This window comes from Anopheles coluzzii, chromosome 2 (assembly GCF_943734685.1).
Source record: "Anopheles coluzzii chromosome 2, AcolN3, whole genome shotgun sequence".
Lineage (NCBI taxonomy): Eukaryota > Metazoa > Arthropoda > Insecta > Diptera > Culicidae > Anopheles > Anopheles coluzzii.
Window position 1 is genome coordinate 4,718,823 of NC_064670.1, and position 27,337 is coordinate 4,746,159.

Genomic DNA, 27,337 nt, shown 5'->3' on the forward strand with positions numbered 1-27,337 from the left:
TCTTGAGTCGCTTCCGCGAATTCTGCCGTTTGGCGCTTTTGTGAAGAATGGATGGAGTAGGTGTGGGGGGGGGGGGGTTGGAGGGGAAGGAGCAGGAGGAAGGGGTTTGTTTTGTTTTCATCCCTATGCGTGTCTGTGTGCGTGCAGTCGGTGCGAGACTCCGTTTACAGGCGTCGATTTCGAAAATAACGGTCGCTTTTTCGAAGATGACGAAAAAATTCAAAAACCGCGGCCAAATTTGAATTTTCGGTGAAACTTTTCAAGCGAACCGTTGACATTGGGCGACCGGTTGGGGGGGCATTTTCACCGGGATGCGGCAGCGACAGATGACGGATGACAGTTACCCGACCGTTGACAGCGAGCTTAGGGTGGCGATACACGAGTCGGCCATCCAGCCCGGTAATCGTGAAGAATTTTAGTGAAAAGTCCCATTTTATTTTGTTTTTGAAGGTTTTTAGAGACATCTGATTTTTTCATATTTGCCGTGACTCTTCTGCTGCTTGGCGAGACAAAACCGAATCGTTTAAGCGCAATTACGTCTCAATTGACGAACTGACCGCGAATATGTCTCTCGTGCACAGGGTCCCTCACCGTGAGTTTGATACCGACGGCAGGCCACAACACGATGTTGTTTACAAAAAGTAGTCAAAGCGGTCGGACACGGACGGCCCGAGCTCCGCATCGTCACTGTCCGGGGACCATTGCAATCGCGTGCATCCGCCGCCCACCTGCACAGGGAAAAAAAGAAAGAGACTGTGTGTGTGTGTGTGAGCCTAGCATACCAGAAAGCAAAGAAAGCGATGTGTGGTGTTTGCTAGTCAGCAAAACAAACGCCGGCGAACCCGTAATGCGCCTACTTGTTTCGCGGAACCGCTAAACGAGGAACCAAAAAAAAAGAAGTTCATTGCACCACGTGCCAGGAGTATCCGTTTCTCTGTGTGTGTGTGTGTGTGTGGTGTGTTGGTGTGACATGGCGGAGCAACTGTGCCCTGTTTTGGGAATTTCTTAGCTCCTTCCTGCCGTGTGCAAGAGTGTCCTGAAAAGGAAAAAAAACACACACACGCGAGCGAATGTCCTTTGTTCGTGATACTGGGAGTGTATTTTCGTCCAATAAGTGATAAGAAGGCGTGTGTGTGTGTGCGACAGACAACTGGAGCGTACAGTGTGCCAGGAGGGGAGGAAACCAGACGTGATGACGGTGGCCAGCTCGCTGGTTTGACCAGCTCTACCAGCGGCTGCTTCTTTGCGGCGCGGTGTTTGTTCGCTTCTTTGTGCCCTCGGCCTGCTTCGATCCGTCGCGGCGTAATTCCGTGCCTCAGTGGCCACGGCCAGTTCGGGCAGTGTGGCGAGTGTGTGTGTGTCGGGAGGCGCTCCCTTAACCCACAGCCATACACACAAACACACAGGCAAGCAGCAAGCGACCGACCCCGTCACCGCAGCCGGTTCACAGAGCGCTTTTTTGTCGAAGCGAACTGGCACGGGGCGCCCAGGGGTGCTGCTGCTGCCGCTGCTTGTCGTTGGTGGCGTGAGAAATCCCATCCCTGAGCGCGCGCGTGTGTCTGAGCGGGAGAGCAGAGCCGAGCCGACCCGTGGCGCGCGCTGTGTGTGAGTCAACAGCGCGTACCGGAGGGGAACGGCCATACCACGGCAGGACGCAGCGGAGAGGAGGGTGTGCCGGGTAGTGGCGGTGGCCTTCGGTTTCGTTCCTCGCGCTTTGAGCCGTTCGCTCGTCGGCTGCGGCGCGCGCTCTCGTCGAGGCCAGCGGCGTCATTGGCCCATCGTCGTTGTCGCGCTGTGGACGGTTTTTCGGTCGGCCCCGTGGTCTCGTCGTCGTCGTCGTCGTTGTGTCGGTCGCGTCCTACACCCTACCCTTGCCGTGCAACCATCCCTCGTCTCCGCAGTGTGTGTGTGGACGGACGACGGTGTGTGGTGTGGTGGTGGTACACGCCTCGCGCGTTTCTCTGTGTGTGCGTCGTCGCGACGCGCTGGTGCCCTCGCGCCGTTTATCTCGCTCACGGGAACGACACGGGGGACGGTGTTTGACGTCGCCCACCCTCTTCGCCTTCTCCTTCGTCGGCCCATCCCCTTTGCCCACTGTTCCGGTGTGCTCCGGGTGTGCGGCTGCTGCTGCTGCTGCTCCGCCATCGTGACGAGGGCAATGGTGGCAAACAGCGTACGACGGGCGGACGAATTATTTATCATCGCCTCCATCGAGCTAGTGTGTGCGAGTGCGTTGCGCGTGTGTCTGTGCCCAGGTCCAGGGATTGCGTGCTTTGGAAGAAGGTTCGGATAAAGCAAACGTCGCGAAAAAAAGAAACAACGGCACCAAGCAGCCAGCATCCTCCGCAGAAACCGGCCGACCGGAGAGAGAGAGAGAGAGAGCGAAAGAGGACATCGAGAACGTTCAGCAAGGTTTGTTGGTTCCATCGGGGCCATCAGTGTGTGTTGATGTAACGCGGGGGTTTTGTGTGGTGCAAGTGAAAGTGAAACTGCCACACACTCTCCGTGGCGGCCTGTCCGCCGTGTGTTCCGTACGTGTGCTACAGTGGTGCTAGAGCGGTAAAGGGAGGTTTCCAACAGTGAACTCAGTTGCGATCGTTTCCATAGTTACCTTTACAGTGTCGTGGTGGTTTGGTACCACGTTTAACAAACACAGACACACATACACACGCAAAGACGCAGAAAACAAAATAGAACGATGGCCGAATCGAAGCAGCTTTCGCTGGCGGAACCGGAACCGCCGTCGCGGCAAGAGAGTGGCAAAGAATCTCCCCGTGCCGAACCGGTCACCTCGCCGATGGACACTGCTACAGAAGACACTGCCGGCAAGGGACGGGACAAGGGGTCCCCTTCCCCTTCGCCAGCCGCCCCGGTGCGATCAGAAGATGCCGACAGTGAAAAAGAAAAAGTAGAAGCAAAAGAAGAAGCTAAAGAAGAAGAAGAAGCAAAAGAAGAAGTGAAAGAAAAAGCAAAAGAAGAAGTTATAGAAGAAGTTATAGAAGAAGAAATGAAAGAAGAAGCAAAAGAAAAAGCAAAAGAAGAAGTGAAAGTAGAAGAAAAAGAAGAAGCAAAAGAAGAAACAAAGGAAAAAGTAAAAGAAAAAGAAGAATCAAAGGTAGACGCAAAAGAAGAAGCATCAACTGAAGATGATTCTACTGCGACGAGTAAACCAGACGAGGAGTCACCAGTAGTGGTGGTGGAGCAGGAAGAAGAAGTTAAAACAGATCCTGCTGTGGAAGCGCCGCCACAGTCCGGAGTGGAATCTTCTGAACCAGTGGCGCCGGAGAAAGAAGTCCCAATCGAGGTGGCGGCGGAGGTGGTGGCTAGCGAGAGAGAAGAAGCGGAAGCGAAGGAAACCGTTGCGCCGGTAACCATGATGAAGACGCAGCAGCCGAACGATGACGTTGCGGAGAGTGCTGTGGAGGGCGAACCAAAGGCAGCAGCAGCAGCAGCAGAAGCAGCCACTGCTGCTGTGGTAGAGCTGGCCGTCGGTGAGAGCAGAAAACGTTCGCAAGGCGACCACAGTAGGCGCAGCAGAAGCAGCAGCAGCGGCAGCAGCAGTACCAGCAGCACCAGCAACGGTGGCAGCAACAGCCTCAGCGAGGAAGCGAGCAGTGGCGGCAGTACGGGCAGCGCTGGCAGCAATAGCAACAGTGATAGCGAGGGAGTCAGTTCGGCGAAAAAGGTGAAATTGGAAACTGTGGTGGAACAACAGGAGCAGCTGGAGGAACCGCCACTGGAGCAGCAACCAAAGATGGTGGACGCAGAGCCAACTGCTGCGGTGGAGGTGGTGCTGGAAGAGAAGAAAGCCTCGGAGTGTGAGAAGAGTTCGGATGAATGTCCTGCAGCGAACGACGGGGATGTAGCAGTGGAGGAGAAATCTTCGCCGGAAGAGAAACCGATGGAGGTGGAGACATCGGAAAGGAAAGATAAGGATGAGGAGAACGCTACCAGGACGGCCTCACCGGCCCCACCTCCTGCCGAACCCGTCGCCATCGAGTGCAAAAGTCCTCCCTGCGCGCAGGAAGAACCAAAGGGTGAGGAAGAAAAGCCCACAGAAACGTTGCTGCTTCCTCCGCCTCCCCCTCCACCGCCTGCCCAACCAGTGACGTCACGAGTGCCGGCCGGGGGGAAGGCAAGCATCGTAGCGCCCGTGCTGGAACGGCCCGATTCGGCCCGCCTCACGGCCGATCTGCAGAGCTGTCAGCGGCAGCTGGCGGAGGTACGCTCCAAGTACGACGTCACACGCAAAGAGCTGCACGCGACCAAGCGCAAGCTGAAGCGCATGTCGGTCCGGTTGGGCAACATGACCACTGGTGGTGGTGGTGGTGGTGGTGGGTCCGCCGCTTCCGGTGGCATTGTGGGCGGCGCCGCCTCCCCGCACGCACTGGCGGGCGGCCCGGCGGACGACGACCGTAACCGGAAGTGGCGCGAGCCGATGATAGTGGCGGCCATGAAGATAAAGAACGCGATGGGCATCCAGGCGTACAAGTCGCTGATCAAGGACGGGGAGCTGCTGCTGCCGAGCCTGCGCACCATCACGCGCTACCTGGAGTCGCTGCGGAAGGCGGGCGGTGGTGCGGCAGCGGCGGCGGCGGTGGCCCTAGCGAGCGCCGGCACCGCGAAACCGAACGCCCCGATGGAGGTGGACGAGCTGCCCGAGGACGAGGAAGACGAGGACGTGGAGGAGGAGGACGACGATGTGGTGGCGGTGCGGGCGGACGGTCTCGTGAACCGGCGGCCGGAACCAACGGGGATGGTGAAGAGGAAGCAGCCGAAGACGAACGGTGTGCCCCGTACGGTCGATCACAACCGGAACGAACAGCGAAGGCATCCGGCGGCGTACCCGGCCGGTGCGGCCCAGCAGCAGCGCCATCATCATCATCATCATGGGCCGGAAGTGCAGGACATCAAGACGGAGCAGGATCCCGTCAGCTTTACCGGTAAGTGGCTGTTGCGATATAAGTTTTGTTGGATTTGGTAGAGTAGTTAAATGATTTTTAATAACTTGCGCTGGTTCAAATGGCACAATTTGCACAGTGCCACAAGATCTGGAGTGACATCTGGTCTCAGAATGATATTATTGTGTTATCTCACGCTCTGGGTTTGGGTTACGCATCGATTCGAACCAATGGTGGCAGATGCTGGACCCGAATGCTCTACTTCAAGACATCCTTGGATTTGCCAGATCTCTCGCCAACGGCAATAAAAGCGTTGTGCAAAAACCTCAAGTCATATCCCCTCCAGTTGCAGTTCTGTTCTGGAGTGGAGTTGACTGTTGGTGACGACGGTTCGAAGAGAAGGGGGTGGTAGTCACGCTGCAAGCAGGCGGTGAACGCGACTGGCAGCAGGAGAGTGTAAAATATTGATTTTCTCAGAACACGACTTCCGAGCGGGGGAGGAATTCTTGACGGTGTGTTGTTGCGTTGTTGGAAAGGGGTCGAGAGGAGGACGACGACGACGTACCTTACAACCGTAGGCGATGGTTGAGTTTATTCTGGATGAAAACTGGTCCATCACGCGAGGCCCATGGTTTGTCGGCTGTGGGATCGTTCTGGAATAGAGCGAATTCCAGCGAAACACGGGTGAGACGACGCTCGGTCTTGGCCGAACATGGGCTGATGTCATGCTCGACTATAGAGGACGTGGACCAGGGCATGGAGCCTTCCCTGCGGAAGTTACCGGGAGGCCCTCCTGGTGGCGTAGTGTTGTATCTGTTTGCGTTGCTGCCCGCCCGGGACATCGAACTCTGCTAATGGAACTGCTATCGACCTGAAGGCATTCTACACACAAAAAAACGGACATCCAGAAGGGATCGCGAATCTTCTTCCCCTCTGGTGCTGTGCCCCCCCCCCTGCTCCGATGAGTGAAGTAAAGGGGGCGGCGGCAATGTCTAGTGCGCTTGGGGCAGATTACCGGCTGTTTGTTCTCGAATCCCCGAAGAGTTCCCCGAACCTGTCAGCTATTTCGAGATGTGCCATGCGGTTCCCATTCCGCCCCCATTAGGGGACAGACACACACACACACACACAAACTGGCATGGCGCAGTGCGCTTGCCCCGTATACCTATTGCTACCTGCCCCGGGGACTGGGGACAACTTCCGCTGGCAACACGGTTGGGCAAAAGGGCTCTTTTTCATCAACCCTCTGATCTCTGGGTGAGCGGGTGGTGGTTGGGTGGAAGTTATCGAGCGGTAGAGCTGCCCGTGCTGTGTGTGTGTGTGTGTGTTTGTGGCAGCCCCGTAGCCGTGTAACTCGGTCATATAATTCCCGTTGGCCTCGCGCCGTTGGGAGAGCTGGACGAGATTGTCCGAAGAGAAGAAGTTTGGCCCCTGAGTTTCGGTCCCCTTTACACTCTGTGTGCCGAGTAGACAGTAAGGGGGGAGGGTGAAAACAGACGCAACGAAAGAGAGAGAGAGAGGGGCCGTTCGAACGCAAGCAGGCGGCGTCTAGTAGCTTGCCCCGTTGTCAAGGGGTTTTGTCCCTCGCGCGCGCACACACGCAGAAGACGGCAGACGAAACGTCAGCGAGGGAAAGGTTTGGGGTGGGGTGGCAGCGTGTTGGCAACACCAACTCGGCCCGCGTAGGACATTGGACGGGTACCGATCGACCGACCCGACCGACCCGACCGGTCGCAGCGTGGGTTTGGCCTTATTTTTTGTTCCTGTCGCTGCTTCTCTGTTCGGTCCACAGTGGCCTGTGCGAGCGAACCGAAGCCCGAAGGTCCATGAAATAGGACGGACGGACGGACGGACGGGTGGGTATCCTGCCAATGGTTGTGAACCTTTTCCCCTCTCGTTTTACCCAACCCTACCCATACTCTGCCACCCGACGACGTGTTCGTTGCCCTGGACATAGCAAGACCCGACCAGCAGCGGCAGCAAAGGCGCAAAGGCAGGCAGCACGCAATGTGTGGTGCGTTTCCATTTCATTCCATTCCGGGCGGGAGCGTTTTTTTTTTTATTAAATCCTCACTCCTTACGGGCCTTTTTCCCCCGTTCCGCCGTTGCTTGGATCACCCCGCCGGCAACGGGATGACGACGAACCCTAACCGATTCGACAACTTTCCTTCCCATTCTGGACCTTTCCGGCTAGTTTTGGGGGAAAGAATTTTGTTTGCTCCCTGTCTCCCCCTTTCCTCATTGCAGAAGGAGGGAGGACCCCCCACAAAACCTTCGAAAACCCGACCCGCTGTGAGTAGTGGATCAGGTTGAGAGGGGAAAGGAGGAGGCGAAATGAGGGAAAAAGGCATCCGTAGGTTTTTGTTCTTTGTGCTGAAAATAATGGTTCGTAGGAGAGAGAGTCATCTATACTGACCAGGCTTCAAGCAGTGAGTGAATGTCCGGAGATGTTGGCACATTCCTCCTCCACACTTTTTTCAAACACTTTTGAAATCTTCAGGAAAATTCCTCAAATACACATCACGTCTTGGAGTATTCAGAGCGGAACAGATATGATGCTGCTAATTGCCATGCTGCTTAATGGTGCAACAAGTTAGCAACCTTTCCGATAAGTCCTTACCTCCTTATGGATAAGTCCTTACATCTGTATCAAATATTGTTTTCCGATTCTGTTCCATTGGACCTGTTCTTAGTAATTCCAGTAAGAACTTGCTGAGAAGCTATTCCCTCAAAGCAGTTCTTGTGCCACACAATTAGAGGACCCAATTGTGCCAAATGGTGAAACTGTTGGCCAAAACAACGCCACTTGCTTGGCATGGGGAAGTCCCTTCCCCTGCCAGCCGTTTTCAATATGGCCAGCCCTTCTCTGGAAGAAGTCACGCTCGGCGCTGCTCTTGTGTGAGTTCATTTTTTCCTCCAGCTTAATTCTCTTCCATTAATTTAACGCGGCGGCGGCTGCTGCTGCTCCCTCGTGCAACGTCGTGTGGTGACGTCGATGTTCGTGCCGTTGCCCATGGCCATCCGCGCCATGGTGTGGTGCGCCATCGCCGTCTGCCTGCCTGCTGGCTTGTAGTTGCTTCTCGCTCATCCTGCCCGTTCTTTGCCGGGGCGCGTTCTGTCTCGCTCTGGGTCCCGTCCTTTCGTTCATTCCCCTAACCCACTGCGGCAGCTAAGGATATCGGTGCAGGCCCTGTTGAAGGCCCCGGTCGTCGACATGCTGTGGTCGACGGCGTTGTCGTCGAGTAAGCTGCAGCCTCTGCACGGTACGCGCTCCCTCGGTCCAAAAACGGTACACTGCTGGCCGCATGCTTGCCTTGCCCCTCGTCTCCTACGTGTTCCCTCGTCCTCTTCGCCATCAGTTCGGGCCGGTTTTTACGCCGTCGCCGTCGTGGTTGGCCACCGAAACCTGGGAGGATGGAAGAGATGATAGCGAGCAACGAAAGGGACTCATCATCTTCCCTCCACTCCACTTTCCTTACCTCCGGTACGGTTCTTTCGCTCTCCCTCTCTCTCGCTCTCATCTCGGCGGAGGATTATGTTACCGATGGAAGTAGAAAGAAACGCACGAAGGAGCATCGTCCCCGGCACACACAAACACAATATAATTTCGCTTCCTTTCCGACCGACCTGGTCTCGAACGCCCTCTCTTTCGCTCCTTTTGCGTGGGCTCCTGTGTGTGTGTGTACCCTTCGTTCCCAGGTCAGCTTTGTGGCAGAGCGCAGCGTTTGGGACAGAGTTTTTGGGCTGCCTGTCCGTCCACACACCGACGTCTTGGGCCTGCCGCTCCCCCACCGTGTACTCTGGTCCCCGAAAAGGAGAAAAAAAGAAGGAGAGGAGGGCCCCTTCTACAGCCATCAACGCGCAAATCTGCACGGAGAGCTTCTTGCCGCTGCTCTGCTGCTGGCCGCAGCCGAGTCAGAGTGTGTCGTGTCCGTTCCGCAGTGCGCCTTTCATCATCCCACCCCGCCGTCCCGGTGTTGTAATTTTTGGGTGTTTTTGGTGGGCTGTGGTGTGGACCTTTTTTGTCGGCTTTGGGTAAAAAAAAACGGAGGCAGCATAAAAGAAGAATGTTTGAGACGACTCCGTTCGAGTTAGAATTTTTGCACTCCGTGGTGGTGTGCGAAAATGTGTGTTGGGTATTGGCAGCCCGAAAAAAGCGTCGGATCCTGTAGTATGTCGGATCGTCCCGGTGTAAGGGACACGCGCGCGGGGTATCGCCGTAGCCCCGTGGTCGAAGTTTTAATGATGTGTCCAAACGCGGGCAGAACCGAATTTCAGGGTTTTGGTGGACAGGCAGGCCTTTGCCGTTACAGGTTGATCCCTGTCCAAACATACACACACATGCATAGAAAAAGGTATATTATTGTATCACACAGATCGAAGATGCCTTCTCATGTGAGAGAGAGGACTCATCGAACAGCACTACACTCGTACGTAATCATACAATCCCTTAGCTACCTTTTTCTGCTGGTCCTATTGCTATACTTTCCAAACAGTTGGTGTAAAAATCACCCATCAAAACATTGGCAGAAGGATGCAGGAATTTAATTTAAATAAGTTATGGCATTTTTAAATTGCGAAAAAGGGCTCCCTCCCCCCCCCCCCCCCACATCCAATCCCATGCATTTTGCGAGCAAGATGTTACAGCACAAACATCGAGTGCTCTCTCTATATTTTTTGTGGAGGGGCAAACTTCTCTCTACCGTGCCAAATCCCCGTATCGAATGGTGGTGCGTCAGAATTGTTGGAGCATTTTGTAGCGTTTGTTTTGTGCCTTTTGAAGGAATTTTCCTACATCCTAGCCGTATCTAATTGCGCCATATCATCGATGTAACGCTGGTTGTTCGTCCTGTGTTTGATCGGGCTTTGGAGGTTGCGATGTGGAGGATGTTAGGACTTTTCGTGGGGATGTTGGGAGCTTGTAGGATTGGTTTTTATTTTGTTGATGCTGGCACAGGCTTTTAGGCTACCGAAGAATTACACTGAATTGCAGTGAATTGTTGGGGGCACATAATGTAGCTTGAGTTGGGTTCGTTGCTTATGCTGTCGTTATGGGTGAAAGAATCACCTTCCCTTTTTGTAATTGCGTTTCAACATCTGTTGCATCCAGGGAGATTTGTTAGTGGCGGTGAAAAACCTTTTAGTTAAACGAACTGAATTTAGTTAGAACAAGCGAATTACCTGCATTAGAGATACAAGCTTGAACAGCGCGAATTCAAACAATCATTGAGCATCCATTCGGGTTACAATTGCCAGCATCAATGATTGATTTAGAGCTTTCTCTGGCTAAATTAACACCAACATATCTATATTGCATGTTCCAGTTGTTGGGAAAACTGCATTTAGAGGAAACGTGCAGTGGTTCCGCGAACGTTATATTTTTGATGTGAAAATATCTATTGCGGTTTGGGTGGAGGCCTGTGTGCATTATTGTGCCTTTGTGCGCTTTTGTGCACTTTTTCTGTGCAGTTTCCGTGTGGCAAACAACATTCCACGAAGTGCAGTTTTCTATCGCATTTGTTTATGACGTTTTAATTTCTCTGTGCGTACGCAAACACAGTTTTCCCATTGGCGAAGCGCAGCACTGGAAAAGCGTTGGTTTTTTTTTAAATCATCCCACAAAAGTGTGCGTTATTTTATTTTGCTGATCATTTATCGGATAGGTAAATTTCAAACTCGAATGGTAAAAAAGCGTATGTATGTATGTACCACCACCCACCCACTCACTCCCTTGTATTCTTCCTGCGGTGTAGATTTGCACAAAAATAGTTTCCCGGGCACTGGTGGTTTGGCCATTTTTATCCCCGCTTCACCAGCACTGTGGTGCCTTGGCCCGGTCCCTCGGGGGGTTAAATAATGATCCCCTTTCGTCAGTGGCAATGGCAGCTCTGGCCAACACTACCTCCCTGGCCAGGCACTGCTCTCTCTCTCTTTTTTTCTCTCTGTATGTTCGTAAGCGTTTTTTTGTGTCGTCCGTCCACTCCGGCGAGCTCTTTTCATCAACGGGCCGCCGCCGATCGATGATGGGCGCGGTGAACGCGAGGAGAGAGTAATATGTTGCCCGTTTGCTAGGCGAAAAACTCTGAAATCACGAATATATGAAATGGTGATTCGAACAGGATCAAAAATTTAGCGCACACCACCATCCCGGGGGGGCGCAAACACGCTGTGTTCTGTTCTCTCACACGCAAACCCCCACCCGTTCGCTACACTCCAGGGCCTTTTGTAGGACTCGGGGAGCTTTATATATTTTGCTGCGATCGAACGTAAAAAAACCCCTCGCTACCCAATTTGCGAAATGCAAACTAAACTGCTGTACCCCGAGCCTGTCAGAGGCTCAGAGTTTTTTGTTTGTTCCAATCCTCCCATGTGCATGATGCGTGTGGGTGGGATGATGTGTGGTGCACATCAATAGTAATTCTATTCCATTGATGTTCTTTATTAGTTTTGCGCGTGTATTTTATGGTGCTTTCAGCAATAGCGAGCGCCCCTCAACGCCCCATCCGCCCCTCCGTTGGTGTTGGACATCTCCGCAGTTCGCCATGTCCCGGGATCGTGGAAATTAATGAGAACAGTTCTGATTTATTCAGACTTTTGGAATGCACTTTCTCTCTCTCTGCACATACACACTCCACATCTCCCCTAATGTCCAGGCCCAGCGCTGTCGAGCGCGGGTTTTAGGATAACATTTTATCCCCTCGAAATGCGCCTTCCGGGCGGGGCGAAAAACACTTCAATCCCATCAATATGTGAGCTCGGCGAGAGGACCTCAAATTCCTCCCGGCCCCGTCCGTCCCAATGTGTGCCACTGGTCGCTGGTTATAATTATTCCCATGGACGCGCGATCCCCTCGGAAAGCGTGGGAAATGCTCGCTTTCGGTGGCGCACACGGTGACTCTCCCTTTGGTCTTGTTATCCGGGGGCACACAGTCGGGGTCTGAAATTACATCCATTGGGGGGGGAATGGTTGGTACATTGAGCGGTGTTCGATTATGCATTGAAAAATCCGATCTGATCTGATCCACTCCAACATCACCCGGCTGGAAATTTGGGACTCTCGCTTCTTTTGCAGATAATGCTGTGCGAATGAATACCCGAGCTTTTTCCACGCATTCCTACAGTCGCTAGAAATACATAAATTAATAGAACAAACGGAAAAAACTCGCATATACACACACATTTTAATGAAAGCAATCTGACAATCATATGTGTTGGCTCCCGGCAGCGGCACAGAACCGTGTCTGTGTCCTACATTCGTCGATGGTTTTCGAATTGCGTTGATACATTCACGGGAAATATTCATTTTTAATTGGGAAAAATATGTTCATAATCAATTCGCTTAAAATCATTACAATGTACCTCCATGATTATGGAGAATATTGGCTCCTGCTGTGTTTTTGCTTTTAAACAAAATGACACTGTGCATTCGTGACCAAAGGTGTCCGTTTTAAATTCCGATGCTTGTGGAATGAAGTGTTTTCTTTTTTTGTTTAATTGTGGGCGAAAAGTTTTAGCAATTAAATGGACCGAACCGGACGGACCATCGACACTGAATCCGTCCCCCCCCGACCCCGACTACTGGGTGTGTGGGATGGGAGAGTGTCCCGCTTTTAACTTTATTCGATTTCCATCGGCAATATGTAGTTTTCCATCGGAAAAAAACCCAGCAAAAAACAAAACAAAGTGAACCCCCCGATATCGGCATTTTTCCCACCTTTAGCCCCACCGCTCCCTTTGAAATGGCCCAATATTGTGCGTGTGTGTGTGGATGTGAGGGCTGTTGCCGGGTCACACTGTTTTTTGGGGCGAGGGCACGAGGGGTTCGGTGGCCTCGAAGCATTCCCCGGGTTCGGGATTATATGAGCACGGGCGGCTCCCGAAGCGCCATGGGAGATGGGAACCAGGCTTTGGCGGGGGACGCACCAGCTCGTGGGGGCGTTTTGGATTGTATGTGTGTGTGTGTGTGTGTGTGTGTTAGTGCTGTACCGTCGTCCTTTACCGTCGTTTCGCATCGCCCCCGGAGCGCGAATGGGGAGGACAACAGTGTGGGTGAAGGATGAAGTTAGTCCTGCTGCTGCGGATGCTGTGTGTGCGTGTCCCTTCAGCTCCCTGTTTGCCATGCCACAGGGCCACAGCGAAAACCGTGGCAGCCCATCCCTCTCCTCCCGCTGTCCCGAAAGGTTTTCGGAGGCCATGGAAATGATGGCGGTGTTTGTGTGTGTGTGTTTGTGCGTCAGGCCGGATTTGGGCCGTCGTGCTCTGTGGGCCCCTACCAATAAAATCGGGCCATCGGACCCGACCGCGTGCCCTCGCTGTGGCAGGGTAAACCGTACCGTGTAAGCGTGTGCTTATGTGTGTTTGTGTGGCTGTGGGTGGAAGGTTAACGCACGGCAGGCGGCGGCAGTGGGCTGTGTGTAAGGAAGGGGAGGGAGAAAAGCCACCGCAGAAAATCGATAAAATACCATCGACAAGAGGCGGCAGCGCGCGCTCGGAGGGAAAGGTGAACCTGCTGCTTGTGCCGCCGCTGTGCTACCTCTCGGCCGGGGGAAGTCAGATGCTGTGTGCTGTGGAAATGGAAATGGAGGGAAATGGCAACCCCGGGGATGGAAACGCCCGTAGAGAGCGCCGCCATATTCGCGGCGCAGAGGTTGTGAGGTTTTTGGCGTGATATTTGGAGCCCCTTTCTATGGAGCGTGATGGGAGATGGGTGTCAGGCAAGGAAGGGGGGGGGGGGGGGACTTGTTATAGGTGGTCCTGAGCCATCGAAGTTCTCGCTCTCTCGCTCCCGCCTGTATTTATCTCCCCGCCGGACACAAAGTTGGCATTGGCGGGACGTTTCTTTTTTCCGTTTTTGACGAGGATTCGGCTGGGCTTTGCATAATTATCCTTGAAATAATGTGATAATTACGCGTAGCCAGAGCGAAGGACACGATCGATGAGAGGGACAACCTGGGCAGCAGGGGTTCTTCCGGTAGCGCTCGGCTGTAAGGAAAATTAGAAGCATTTCGGGGGATAAAGTGCACGAGTGCCGTCAAGTCAATTAAATACTGTAATGAGTAGTCTGCAGCGCGATTGAATTCCTTTGGGAAGTTGACGAAGTGATTAGAACACCGTAACACCAAGATGTATGTATATAAGTACGACAGCAGCAAATGTTGGCATTGTTTTCCCGTTTGGAAGCAAAAAAAACTTCATCCCTTGAAGATGGTGGAGCTGGCACACTCCCACGGCGGCCACCGCCGCCTTCGCTGCTTGGGTTGCTTCGGCTGGGCCCAAAACGCTCCCGCACTTCCGAATAAAAAAGGGGACGGCCATTTTGTTGCCATCCCGGGGACCGACCGGGCCCAGGCACACGCTCTCTCTCTCTCGCTATCGATCGGTTTTCGGTCGTCCGCCGTCCCCCTGGCCACAGAGAAACCCAAGACGGGCAAGAGATCCCTTGGCCCCCTTTTTTTCTTGCTCGAGCTCCTCTCTCCTTTGTTTGTGTGCGTGCGTGCTGTGTTACAGGACGGCCCTGGCGGCGGACACAGCGCGGCAACCCAGGGACCGGTCCCAAAGCCCACGGTCACGACGCAGCATCCAAGGTGTGTGTCTGTGTGTGTGTGTGGGTGCGATGACAAGGAGGGTTTTCTATCCCATGGTGAGTGTTTTTTTTGTGTTCGTTCGTTCGTTCGCTTCGTTTCCAGCACTGTGTTACGGGGCGTGTGGCCAACTTCTCTCTGAGAGGAAGGGAGGAAGGAGCGTGCACTTCCTTTCCTTAGTTCTTCTTCCCCCAAGCTGCCCGAGCTCTTCTTCCCCCCTGCTTTCAGGGATGTGTTTTCGCCGTCCCTGCTTTGTGGGCCCGATTTTTTCCTTCTTCTGATAAATGATGAAGCGAAGGGAAGCGGATTGGGGGAGCGCAGCGCTACCGCCGGGTGTTGGAAAACTTTGTACAAAGGGGACGGCTGCTGCTGCTGCCACAGGGATGATGGGTTGTGCCCCGGTGGCTGTCGGGACGAAGGGGCGAGAGTGAAAGTAGAGATGTGTGTGTGTGTGTGGGGGAAGATTACCTTTTTCGAAGGAAGTGGCAGCGTTGGCGGCGGCGGGTGTGTTTCTTCTCGATGTGAAGGGAAGCGGGTTGTATGGCGCAGGATCCGCGGGCGCACGGCCCTGGCCGGCCAGCCATCCGAGCAAAAAGGTCTGCAAAGAAGGGTCTGGACGTGGCCGGCAGTGTATTGGTATTGGATGGAGGAGGGTTGTGTGGCACTGGCCCAGCAGCCAGCAGCACCTGATGTGGCAGGGATACGCCTGCCCGAGTGTTCGAGAGCGTTGGTTGTCTTCAATACACAAACACAACCATGCAAAAGGTTGGCACAAGGGGTGGCAATGGCCTGGGTGGTGTGCGCTATCCTATCTGTGTCTCGGTCCCTTCTTTTGTGCTCACTCCGGAATGTCTCATACCCGTGCTATATGGCTTCTCATCTCGGGTCGGGGAGAGCCCTTTTTCGGGTCATCCTCTGCTGCTGTCGGGCTTTCGTCCCTTTCGTCCCATCAAGATGGGAATTCGGTGCGAGTATCAATTATAAGACAACGTCCCAGGGCACAAGCAGGGCGATCTGTAGTCCGTTCCAGCTCATTTCACCTTTTTGGTAGTCGAAATATAGTTCTAATACTTGTAATGTGATGAATCTCTCTGGATTAGAATGTTCTAGCAATATGCTCATTAGCAACTTGTAGCTGTTTTTTAAATTGTTTTGGACGATTTTATCCAGTCGTAAGGATCTTCACTACAAAAAAACTGAATCAAAAACTCAAATTTCTTCTTCACAAAAACCAAACCGAAACCTACCACCACTCTCTACCCCAATTCCCCCTCCCCCGGGTGGTGCTGGGGGCATCCAAGCGCACGGGCAGTGGCAGAAGGCAACGTCGGTTACATTTCGGCCATGGCAACTGTGTGTGGCTGCGGCCTCACAGCACTCACTGGCGGGTGTGGCACAGGCGGAAGGGAAGGGGTGGTGATGGTCGGGGTCCCCCTAACCGAAGCGCAACACGGCGCACGGCACGTTGCCACATTTTGCGCGTTGCGTGTATGTTTTCTCTCGCTCGCACGCTTTCGCATCGCGCGTGGCCGCCGGTCTCGCTGTTTCCTTCTGCTTCGACTGTTCGACCGGTCTTGTTGCTGTCGTTGTTGCTGTTGGGCACGGCGAGAGGAGGGACCGACACACACGAGACCGTGGCCGCATTGCCATCTGTCGCGGGTATCGCGGTGCACACAACCCCCGGCCACACAGAGAGCACACGGGACGACGGGGCAGGAAGCGCGCTAACCGATGCCGTGAGCTTGGATGTATGTGTGCCCTCCTGTTTGTGTCTGTGTGTGTGCGGGATGTAGGAAGGTGGAAGAGTAAGAGCAGAGAGTGTGGTGGTGAAATACAGCCACACACAACCAACCGTAGCAGCAGCAGCAGCAAGTGTGGGAAGCTTGGGAAGGAACAGTACCCACCCTATCCGCGCGCACGGCCATCTTGGTTTGGTGTGGCCGTGTGGCCCTGAAGAAGAGGCGACCACCGGTTCGCGAGAGAGAGAAAGAGAGAGAGAGAGGAGGTGTGTGTTGCGGTGCCAGCGTTTGGGTCCTCTCGTCCATCATCTGTGCACGGGCTGTGGCTGGCCTGACGACTCCCGATCCGTTGCCTTGCAGCGAAAAATGTCGATCAACGCTCCACATCCGTTCGCTCCAGTGTGCTTTACTGCATGCTGTGCGTGTGTGTGGAGGATCTACCGAATGATCCTCGCATGATCGCAGTACAGTAAGGTACATGGGCAAATGTCCTTTTTGCTGTGAAACCGCTCCAGAATCAAAGAAAAAGCTCTTCTTTTCTCCCAAAATCTTTTTGGGGCTCGTGTTCTCATCTGCATCATGTTACACGAACGGGGATTGTGTGTCTTCATTTGAAAGACGCACGGAAAGGCAAGACGAAGAACCATTCCACCTAACAAGTGAACCTTAACCACATACACACATCCATAGAGCTCCGGGTGACAATAAGAAGGATCGAATCATTAATGACATTAATGTATTTGTGCAATGTGTATCGTTGGTGTTAATGCTAATAGAGCGAAGTGGGGGTGGGGTGGAGATGCTGTCAATTTATTTCATGATGCACCACCACATGATGATGCACCCTGGAACTCTCCCCCAGATGAGAGGGAAAGGGGCGCTTATTTAGGGAAGCTGCTGCTCTGGTCCTAGCCATAAATGGTGATGATCCCAGTTATTATGGTGATAATATTTCAAACCGAATGATGATGACGATGATGACCGATGATGATGTTGTGTGCAGTATTGTTCATTAAAAACCAATACCAGTTTGGGGAAATTTAAGCGAACCCTGGGATGGAGGTGTGTTTGTGAGGGTGCGGAAAAAGCGTACATAGAATTCATATTGCTCTTCCAGGGGGAGCAGGAAAGGAGGAAGTGTGGAGGCTTTGGGGTCACATAAACCACCCACCGGCAATCCAGCCACTACACGCACACACACACACACTGATCCACCCAATCCACCACCCACAGGGGAACACAGGTGGTAGTACATAGGGAAATGCGTCCTTTCTTCCCATTCTCCTCCACTCCGCTTAGGCTTATATGGGAGAGGCAATGGGACGCGAAGGGGGGTTGGGAAGGGATGGGTCATCATCCCTCAGCATCCATCTCCCGTCATTCCGCACACACACACACACACACATTGCCTGTTAAATATGGTGCACGCGAAAAGGTGGAATTTGAAATTTGATTGCTTATTTGTATTTGCCAACCGATTGCCCATTTGCGTGTGTGCACTCTTATGTGTGTGTGTGTAGGTGTGTCGGTACAATTGGAAATATACAAATTATTGAGTGGTGGTGGTGGGTGGAGCTCGCTCTTGCGCGGCCTAGTGTGGATGATGGGTGAAATGGAGAAAGGATTTTTTTTAAAATTTCTCTTCTGTTTCCGGGCTTCCAGTAGCAGTAGCAAGAGAGCAGGGGGTGGTTGGTTGGTTGGACGGACCCGGGAGTGGGTTATATGACCGATATCTTGATTTGGGTGTGTGTGTAGGTACAGGTGGACACTTGCATACATACATTATATCAACACATTCATGCCTAAATGCGTGTGCATCGTGCAAGGGGCCAATGACGACCCACCCAATGCTCTTGTGGATGATGGCGTGACGGGGAGCGGGTTAATTGAATGCAACCGGCTTTGTGCTGTCCCGTTCTTTGGGGGAGGCCCGGAGGAAACCTGTGCCTCTGTTGGTGTGTATGCGTGTGTGTGTGTGTGTGTGTGTGTGGGTTCGATTAATTTGTTCTTTAGTGGAATAGGAAGCTGCTAGTAAACGTTCAGCATCACCTAACAGCTCTTCTAACCGTATCATCGGCATTATTGGGCTCTCAATGTTCTCTTTGTACGTTTTACACCCTGCGATAGCAAAGATAACGAAAGTAAAAAGAGAGTAAAGGACATTGCTGGACAAATAAACATGGTATAGTTGATTACTTCTTCTGCTACCCTAATTGATCGCAACGATTCTCTGTTTAGTCGCGGTTTGTCTTTTCGCTCCTGTTTCTCGCGTTCTGCTTCGCATCGTTTCGGGATATTAATATCGCTTTGTTTATTTATCTATGCACTGAAGTGAAGGGTGATGAAATGTAGGAAAAACATCTTCATGCGTTTCCTTCAGTCTCTTCCACATCCATCCACTCTGTTGTTCTCGATAGCTCTGTGTTCTGGTTAGGCATGTAGGAGATGTTTTGTTTTGTAGGGCAATTAGTGCCTTCAAACGATCGAACATTGGTTGTACTGCTGCTTTGTCGTCGTGACGGCAGCAATTTGTGAACTCTTGGTGACGTTTATGAGCAAAGGTTTGAGGATGGTTATTGTGCAATTTGTCTCCCGCTCGCGTCACATTTCACGTTTTTGTTCCCCCCCATTTGTGGGTACATTGAAAGAAGCGGAATAAGGCGTAAAGATTGTGACGTCTTCGTTGTGTAGTCACGATTAGGCATTCTCGTGGGAGTTGTACTGGATTGGATTGTCACGATTTTGTTGGAGGACCGATCATATTCTCAGGGTTTTGTGTGGAGCCGCCAGAGATTTTTCGTCCCAGAGGTGTTGAAACGTCAACATTTAGAGGCATGTGTCAGTCGAGATGTGTACTCCACAATGAAGTTCCAAATTTTGGTCGCAGTTTGTACAAATCTCATCTGGCTGCGGGTTTTGTTAGTTTGTGATTCTTCCCCAGACGATGATGATGATGATGATGTTGTCGCGATCTGGTCCACAGGGCATGGGGCGACAGCGTGGTGTTCACGTACAAACCGCGTGGAAACTGTGGCCAGAGCAAACCGTAAAAGCTCTCCCGCATGTGTTTGGCCCCAGCCCGCATGGCCCTGATCGTGGCCCTGTGTGTGTGTCTGCAGCAGTGTTGTTGCTTTGTGTGCATGTGGCGTAGCGGAGAAGGTGGCCACATATGCTCGAACACGCCACCGAACGCACACTCGCACCGACCCGCGAGCCTCTCCCCCTGCAGCAGGCGCAGTCTGTGTGAACACCGTGTGGCTGTCAGCTGCTTCCCGACATTACTCCAGACATTAAGCGACGGCCCGCAGCTGGCCTTTTTTTTGTGTCGAGCCGTTGCTGTTGTGAAGGACTTTGCGGTGGCCAACCCGCCTTTTAGTGCGGCAGCTTGTCATCGATTGGGTAAGGTCGGCATCTCCACCCTGGGGGGGGGGGACGACCGACCGGCCCCGGTGATGTGGGCTCTTTTTATGCTCGAGGCCACTGTGCTCGGTTGTGTGCTGCGAGAGAGAGAGAGAGAGAATGAGCTGTCCCCGCTCGATCAGCGATCACCGGAGGAAGAGGTGTGGAATTGGCCGCACGGTGGCACGGTCGGCTCATGTGTCTCGCTCTCGCGCATGCGGGACACACCCGATCGCGTGTGTGTGTGTGTATGGTGTTGCTAACGTTGCGCACCCCGAAAGCGCGCGCCGCCGCCGCCCGTATTACGTGCGTTGTTGGGCGCTGGCCGGCCGGTCGACCGATGGCGACGACGATTACAAATGGGGCTTGCCGCGTCCGTCCGGTGCCAGTTTGGTTGGTGGGAAGAATTAGTGGGAGAGGTTTGGGAACATGGTGCCGCGCTCCGTGTGTGTGTGTTTTTTTAAATGCTCCAGCCCCAACGGCCGGTTTTCGGTTGAGTTGCGCCTCAGAACGCTTCTGTATTATAGCGCGCAGCACGCGCGCACCTCTCGCCTCAACACAAACACACACAACTGCGCCGAGAGAGCAGCAGCAGCACGCACGTGAAAGAAGGAGTCAATCCTCGAGACACCCTCCCCCCTCTTTCCCCGCACAGGTCCAAATGAGAGATGATGTCGCCCCTGCCCGTGTGCGCTGCGCGCCGCTCTGTGTGGTACGTTTTGTGGCCGCAAACGGAACGCTTCTCGCTTCACTTCACTTCCGCGCGGCAATCGTTCGCTTCCCTATCCTCCACTACTTCCTCGGGCTTGTGTGGCTGTGTGTTCTCACTGTGTGTGTGTCTGTGGATGAGTTGTCCGCGCTGGTCCGACGGGGGGCGTCCGACGCGCTGAATGCTGACGCAGCTGCCGCGCTGCGTATGGTTTCTTTTCTTTTTTTTTTTGGTTCGTTGTTGTGTCTCCCTTTCCGTCGTCCATCGATCCGCCGCGCCATGCCCTTCACAGCTCGCGCGCGCACCAGATCCGATCGTTTTGCTTGCTCTCTCTCTCTCTGTCTCTCGCACCGACACACACACACAGCTTGTATTTAAGTTGGCTCGCTCACGCACTCGTGATCGGTACCGCTGGTCGGTGGATCGTCGGCCGGTCGGTCAGTTGGTCGGTCCCCCGAGCCTCGCGTGTCCTCTTCTTGCCCCCGCCTGCGCGTCGAAGATTCTTTGCCCGACGGCGGCAAGTGAGTGTGTTCGTTCGTTCTCCTGTGTGCGCTCGCTCGCATCCGGTATGTGGCGGCGAGGCAGCAGGCCCTGGTGGTCTCTGTGTGACCGTTCGGGGGTAAGGGAGGAGGGGCTGGATGAAGATGCCCGTGTACAGCACAGGGTGGTAGGAGGGGGGGAGTGGAAAGGTTGTGTGTGGCTTTCGTGGTCGTCGGGTGTTATGGCCTTTGCCGGCAGCAACTGTGCTGCCGCCGCCGCGTGCTCGCGATACCTGTGTGTACCAAGGGAGGAGGAGGAGGAGGAGTAGGAAGGCACCTTCCCGGTGAGGGGATGGATAGGGTGGTATCGGGGCGAACGCGTGTGGCGGTTTGCCATGGTCACACACAGGCACCTGACTGGTTTTTCGGGGGGAGTATTTTGTGGCTCTGCTGTTTCTGCGAGAATAAAAAAAATGCGATCGTGCGCGCGCCCATACCGTTTTTTTTTGTTTAATTTGGTGCGAAGCGCTCGAGGTGCCACGGGGACGCGATATTTTATAACAGGGGCCTTTGGTGTGTAAAAATTATCTTTGTCCTCCCGAGAGAAGCAGCGTGAACATTCAATTCGAGAGTTACTAACTACGGTTTCCAAGATGTTTCTTAATGGAATCCTTTGGAATAGCGGTACCTTCAGGATTGCCAAACCATCCTATCTCCATGTGTAAGGATCCGTGATGGTGGTGATGTAAAGCCTCGAAGTAAATGCTACTGGAATGATTTGGACTGGAAAGACTCGGAACGAAAGCAGGAAGGACAATCTCCACGAACGAACGAAACCACCAAACGACCCATTCCCAGTAATATCATTTGGACAGAGGGCAAAAGAAAGCTCTAACCAAAAAACTCGCGGTTGCCGCCGCCGTCCCCAATTCCAATGCCGTCACGGTCGCCGGCTTTGTCGTGGATGTGGCAAATTCTGCAAACCCCGCAACCAACACGTAACGTCTGTCGTGGTGGTGTTGGTGGTGATGCTATTTTTAGTGTGCGGCTCTCGACCTGTCACTTTTGTGCATTTTGTGGGCACCCCGGACGACGACGACGACCACGTTTGGCCACGTCGACGGCAGCGCAAACCCGTTTTCGTCGATCGTCTCGTCCACGGGAGGTTGGGATCAACAAGAACAGCAAATTTTGTTAAATTTGTGGCAACAAAAGTGGGCCGAAGGAGAGAGAAAAACGGTCACGCGGGGGGGACCTGCCGCCGCCATTCGGATCAAGAAGTCCAGCGAGAGACAATCATGCATCAAATGGTCACTGTAGAAGTGGTTAGGTCATTACCGTACGTCGTATCCTCCCCGGCCTTTTGCCGCGAAAGGTCCTGACCTTGCCGGAAACGATCGATGTAGAGGCTCCGTGGAGCGCTCATGGGAGAGCTGCCAGCAGAATCAGTATTGCGTCAGTGAGGAGACGGTGTCTTTAGGGTCCGAGAGAACTGTCCGAGCCCGCGATCGGCGGGTGGCCTTTTTGGGGCTGGAAAGCCCAGACGTCCACCTTGGGTGGGGAAGAATTATAGCGGCGAGCGAGCTCCATTTCTTGACCCCCAACAATGTTGTGGTGGTGTGTGGGACCACTCTTGAGCAAGCAAGCAGGCTCGGCGGTGCACCGGAAGACTGTCAAGGTTGGCAGCGAAGCGGATTTCTCTTTCCGTGGCGAGGCTAATGACGCTTGGGAGAGCAATTTGTGAGCACACGGTTATCGTGGTGACTGGTCGGCGTAGCGCGCACAGGGCCCCTATCGGTTAGGCGTGTTGCGTGTTGGATGGGTGTCGCTGAGTTTAGCAATGTTATCATAAGTTGCGGTTCAAATAAAACTCCCGTTCGGCAAGATGATGCTTATCTGCCTGTGGTCGCTTGGGAGGACTGTGGGGCCCTGGGGGACGACTGTCCCCTCCAGACTTTGGAGGGGGGATGGGGTTTGGCGTGAGAGGGAGCGAGTCGTGTGGTGGACAACGTGTTACACGCCGCTGGATGGTGGTCACTACACGGCTAATCAATGTTGGACTTGTCCAATCCCATCGTAGCGTGTAGCGCGAGAGATGCTTGAAGCTTTGGATAGGATGTTTTTGTAAAAATAAATCATAAACCACCACTTGGAGGAATATAATTCGATTGTGTGTGCAAGGGGAAGTGAAAACAGACGCAAAACCAATCAAATGAGGTAGCTAAGCGAGGGCGAAAACGGTTGTGTGTCGTCGTGGTCGTCGTCGTTGTCGTCGTGGCCACAGAGGGACCGCCGACCGCGAGCGAGTCGCTGGGTTTTCTTATCGCGCCTCGCACCAACTTTGCACCACCATACCGTTGTGTCGTTTCGGTCTGGGGAGTGCGGGTGCGGGTGCGGTGTGTACGTGATTACATCACCAACCGTCACCGCCGGCGATGACCGCGGCCCGTCGACGAAATGCCCTTCACTCGCGCACGGCAGGCCGACCCACGGCTCACCACCACACCATACCCATGCTGTTGGTGGCGACCACGCGCACGGCGCCCAGCAACCCGAAAGCGCGACCCCGATGACGACGACGACAACGACGACGATCACTACTAGCCAGCCTCGACCGATGGCGTCGTAAGGCAGGCAACGACCAATGCAGCACTGCCCCGCGTGAGAATGTGCGTGTCTTTTTGTGGCTGCTTTTTTGGGGGACATGATGCTTCTCGAACCCCCCCATAACAACATCCCGCGCCTTTGAATTATATTCGCCCGACCGATCGACCGATCGACCGACCCAAGGGGTCCGGGGCTCCAAATGGTCGGTTTCAATTTTGGGCCCCCAATAATGTGTCTTGGTGTGGTGTGGTGGTGGAGCCATACGATACGATTTTGCGTTGATTGGCGGCGTTCGATATTGCTAAACGGTGCTGGATGTGGCTATAGGAGAGGAGAGGAAAAAGAATAAAGCGAAGATCACGACGAACAGTGTGACAGCGATATTTCGAGCTGAGCGAAAGGCGAGGCGATCTTCTTCTCGAGTTTGTGTTTTGTGTCCCAGAAATTACGGATGGGAGCGGAAGGGGGTAGGTGTAGCACCTTCTGTGGCAACTGCTGGCGGTGGACACTTCTGTCGGTGGCTATCAAACCGGCAAACACACTCACATGTACAGCTTCGCTCCCCAATCGCGTGCGCTTCGTATGCAAATCCTCCCCAATGTGGTGTGGCGCGCCGAGAGGATACAAGGCGAATATTTATTTCATGTAACCGGTTTTGCCCTGCGGTAACAGGGGAAGAAAACGGACCAAGAACATGGCACCTTTGACGTATTAAAGGCCTTACCCCTCCCCCTCCCGTGTTGATCGTGCTGATAAGTGTGGCAAATATGTTTAAAATTGTATTAAAAATCGATAAGCACTCGAGAGAAACATGGTTGGAATGTTGTTCGATCGAAAATCATTAGCTATTGGTTGGTTATGTGGGTTTTTGTTGCGAATGTGTGTTTCACCGATCTGCGTTATCTTTTTTCCTATGAATTCAAATGTGACTTAATCACACACTGCAAGCAATGCAACGATTAGACATAAGCTCTGTGCTCTGCGAGAACGAATCATTAGCAATAAACTCTTTTACTAATTTCCATTTACTGTATCTTTTTTAGCATCGCCCGATATTAACTACTACCAGCACAATGCGGACGAGGATGAGGACGAGGATGAGGACGGATACCGAGATCCAACCTCTCTGCTGGAAGGGTGCCGATACGAGGATGTCAGTGGTATGCAGCTGAACGGAGAGGACGGCACCGGCTACCATTACGCTCAGCAAGGGCAGCAGCAGCAGCAGCAGCAAACCCTGTCCCAGGCACAGATCGAGTTCCTAAAGTCGATGGTCGGCTTCCGGAAGAAGTGGACCCCGTACGAGCTGCGCACGTGCAACGACATTCGGCGCATCATCGGCAGCCGGGAGTACGAATCGCTGCGCCGCAAGGACGGTATGCCGCTGCCGAGCGTGAAGACGCTGCGCAAGTATCGCCAGGCCGCCCAGCTACCGGACACGGTCGACGTGATGGGCCGAAAGCGCAAGCACAACGAGCTGGAGGACTCGCCCACCAATCAGTCGCGTACCGTGTCGCGCCACAGCGCAGGTGGCGAGTCCGGGTCCGCTGACCATGGGGAGAATGGGTCGGGGGTACTGTTTCCGTTCGGCAACGACATCGACAAGGAGCAGCTGAAACCGGAACAGGATCCGGATGGTGGCCATTTCGATGTGAGCCTGCTGACGATACCGCAGATAAACTTCCTGCAGACGCTGACGATGAACACGAAGGGTTTCTCCGATTACGAGCTGCAGCGTTCGCTCGAGCTGAAGAACGAGCTCGGCAGTGGCAACTATGAAACGCTGCGCAAGCAGGAGTTCCTGAACATTCCGACGCTGGCCATGCTGACGCGCTACGAGCAGGACAATGGCCTGGAAGATCTGTCGCGGCTGGTGAACGGCCGGCGAACAGCGGGTGGTAGCGGTGGGAGCGATCGAAAGCGGCGCAAGGAAGCGGAGGCAGCACTGGAGCTAGCCCGCGATCAGGAGGAGCAGCGCAATAGAGAGATCGAGGAGCAGCGGGCCCGCGAACAGCAGCAGCAGCAGGAGCAGGAGCAGGAGCAGCAGCGACAGCTCGAGCTGTACAACCGGCTGACGCAGGCGGATCCGTCGCGCCACCCACTGTTCGACAGTATCGCGGGCGACGCCTCACCGACGGACGGTGCCGATCCGGCGGCGGCGGCCGCTGCGATTGCTGCTGCCATGGCGGCGGCAGCCGCGGCCGGGCTGCATCCTTCCCAGCTGGAGCACCTGAATGGTGGTGTCGGTGGTGGTGGTGGGACGGTGGGCGGCGAGGATTCGTCGCTGAGCATGTTCGAGCACCACTCGATCTTCGACAAGGACACGCCGATGTTTGACATGACCAAGCTGTCCCCGGCACACGTCGAGTTTCTGAACACGCTGCCCGAGAACCCGAAGCGTTGGACGCAGGAGATGATCAACTCGGCGCTGGACATCAAGAACGAGATCGGCACGCGCGACTACGAAATCTTGCGCCGGCAGGGCATCCCGCTGCCGGCCGCCCGCACGCTGCGACGGCACAAGGACATCCGCAACAAGGCCGACCGGGCGATGAGTGAAACGGGCGAAATCTTGCCAGCCAGTGGTCCCGTGACGACGCCGGCCGGTGTTGTGGGCGGAAGTGGTTAAACGAGGCGATGCCGCTGGTTTGGTGTCAGTCTTTTCCAGAATTCTTGCTACCGTGCGTCCCGTTGTTGCGGAAGTTTGAAATGTACCTGTGCCAGATATTGTTTTTTTGTTTAGATTGCATCGAATAGCGAAGGATAAGAGTAGAATAGCGTTTGTGCGCTGTCCCCCCGAAGTCGAGGCACAAGGGCGCTGTGGAAGAAAACTGAAGCAGTGGAGCGATGGGTGGGAAGTTGGTGCATTAAGAGCCATGTGCAGCGGGAGCACCAGTTCTTGTTGTGATCGTTTTCTCCTGGTGGATTTGTCACAGAATATAAGCTATAGCATATCAGTAAGAGAGTAGTAGTAAGTAGTCAGCAGAAGAAGTGAGAGCGGCATTTCTTTTGTCTCCCCGTGATTAATTTTACTTAAACTTTCAATTCCTAGCCCAGATACACGTACGGAAAAAGAATAATTGTGTCAATAACTGTGTCGCGAAGGTCACAGAGCTAGCAATAAGAGGGGGGGGGGGAGTTTTGTTTCCCCCAATGTTTTTACCAAGTACTTGACTAGATCTGGAAACGTGATTTATAGAAGAATGCACCAAAAACATGGTTTAAACGAACAAACAGGAATGGACAGCAATGTGTGTATGTGTGTACCAATTAACGAAAGCCTGTACATAGTTAGGGAACTCTATGGTCTAGATGTTTAAAAAGCACATGTAAGGGATGTGGATCTGTGTATCTTACGGTGTAGTTCCAGGGCAGTTACGAAGATCGTGAAGATGCAAACGAAATAGTTTAACGAGCATGTTATTACTGGTAAGCAAGCTAATTCTTACGATGCCAACCCTTGTCCGTGTTCGATGGATGGTGATGGTGGCCGCGCGATAAGTGCACCCAACCAGCCAGACAACTAACGTGTATGGAATTTTAACTCTCGGTGTGTTTCAAATCCCAGATGATGTGTATGTCGTGACAGAGTGTGTAAATATTGGTGTATTCTGCTGTAGTAGCTGATAATCAACTATTTTTCCTGAAATTATTACTCGGATAGCAAACGAATCGATGGAATGATGAATTTACCTTTTGAGGTGTGTCGCAAAAGTAATGTTACAAAATAAAACCCCGAACGATGGCGAAGGTTCGTGCGAATCTGCTAAAATGATGATACGTGTGCATAACTCTCCTGTATAGCTTTAGTGAAAGAGACATCCGAAATGATGTAGCTTTCTTTCGCTCTGCGTCTAGGTTCGAGTTTTTTTTGTCGGTAATTTCGGATTGTAAGGCCAAGAGGTGTCCCTGAAGCAGTATT

At 53.5% G+C, this 27,337-nt stretch overlaps 1 protein-coding gene across 1 annotated transcript; it reads left to right on the forward strand.

Moving 5' to 3' along the window:
• Positions 1-601: 601 nt before the first annotated feature.
• On the forward strand, positions 602-27,190 carry LOC120948259 (uncharacterized). Its single transcript, XM_040364395.2, has 2 exons — positions 602-4,943; positions 24,459-27,190. Exons 1-2 carry the CDS (start codon positions 2,699-2,701, stop codon positions 26,042-26,044), a joined length of 3,831 nt encoding a protein of 1,276 aa, XP_040220329.2. The 5' UTR covers positions 602-2,698; the 3' UTR covers positions 26,045-27,190.
• The last annotated feature ends 147 nt before the right edge of the window (positions 27,191-27,337 follow it).

Excerpts from the sequence above, each read along its gene's own strand:
- LOC120948259 (XM_040364395.2), top strand. The coding sequence starts at position 2,699 with ATGGCCGAATCGAAGCAGCTTTCGCTGGCGGAACCGGAACCGCCGTCG. Across the intron at positions 4,944-24,458 it reads GGATCCCGTCAGCTTTACCG|CATCGCCCGATATTAACTAC; the intron begins GTAAGTGGCTGT and ends TATCTTTTTTAG.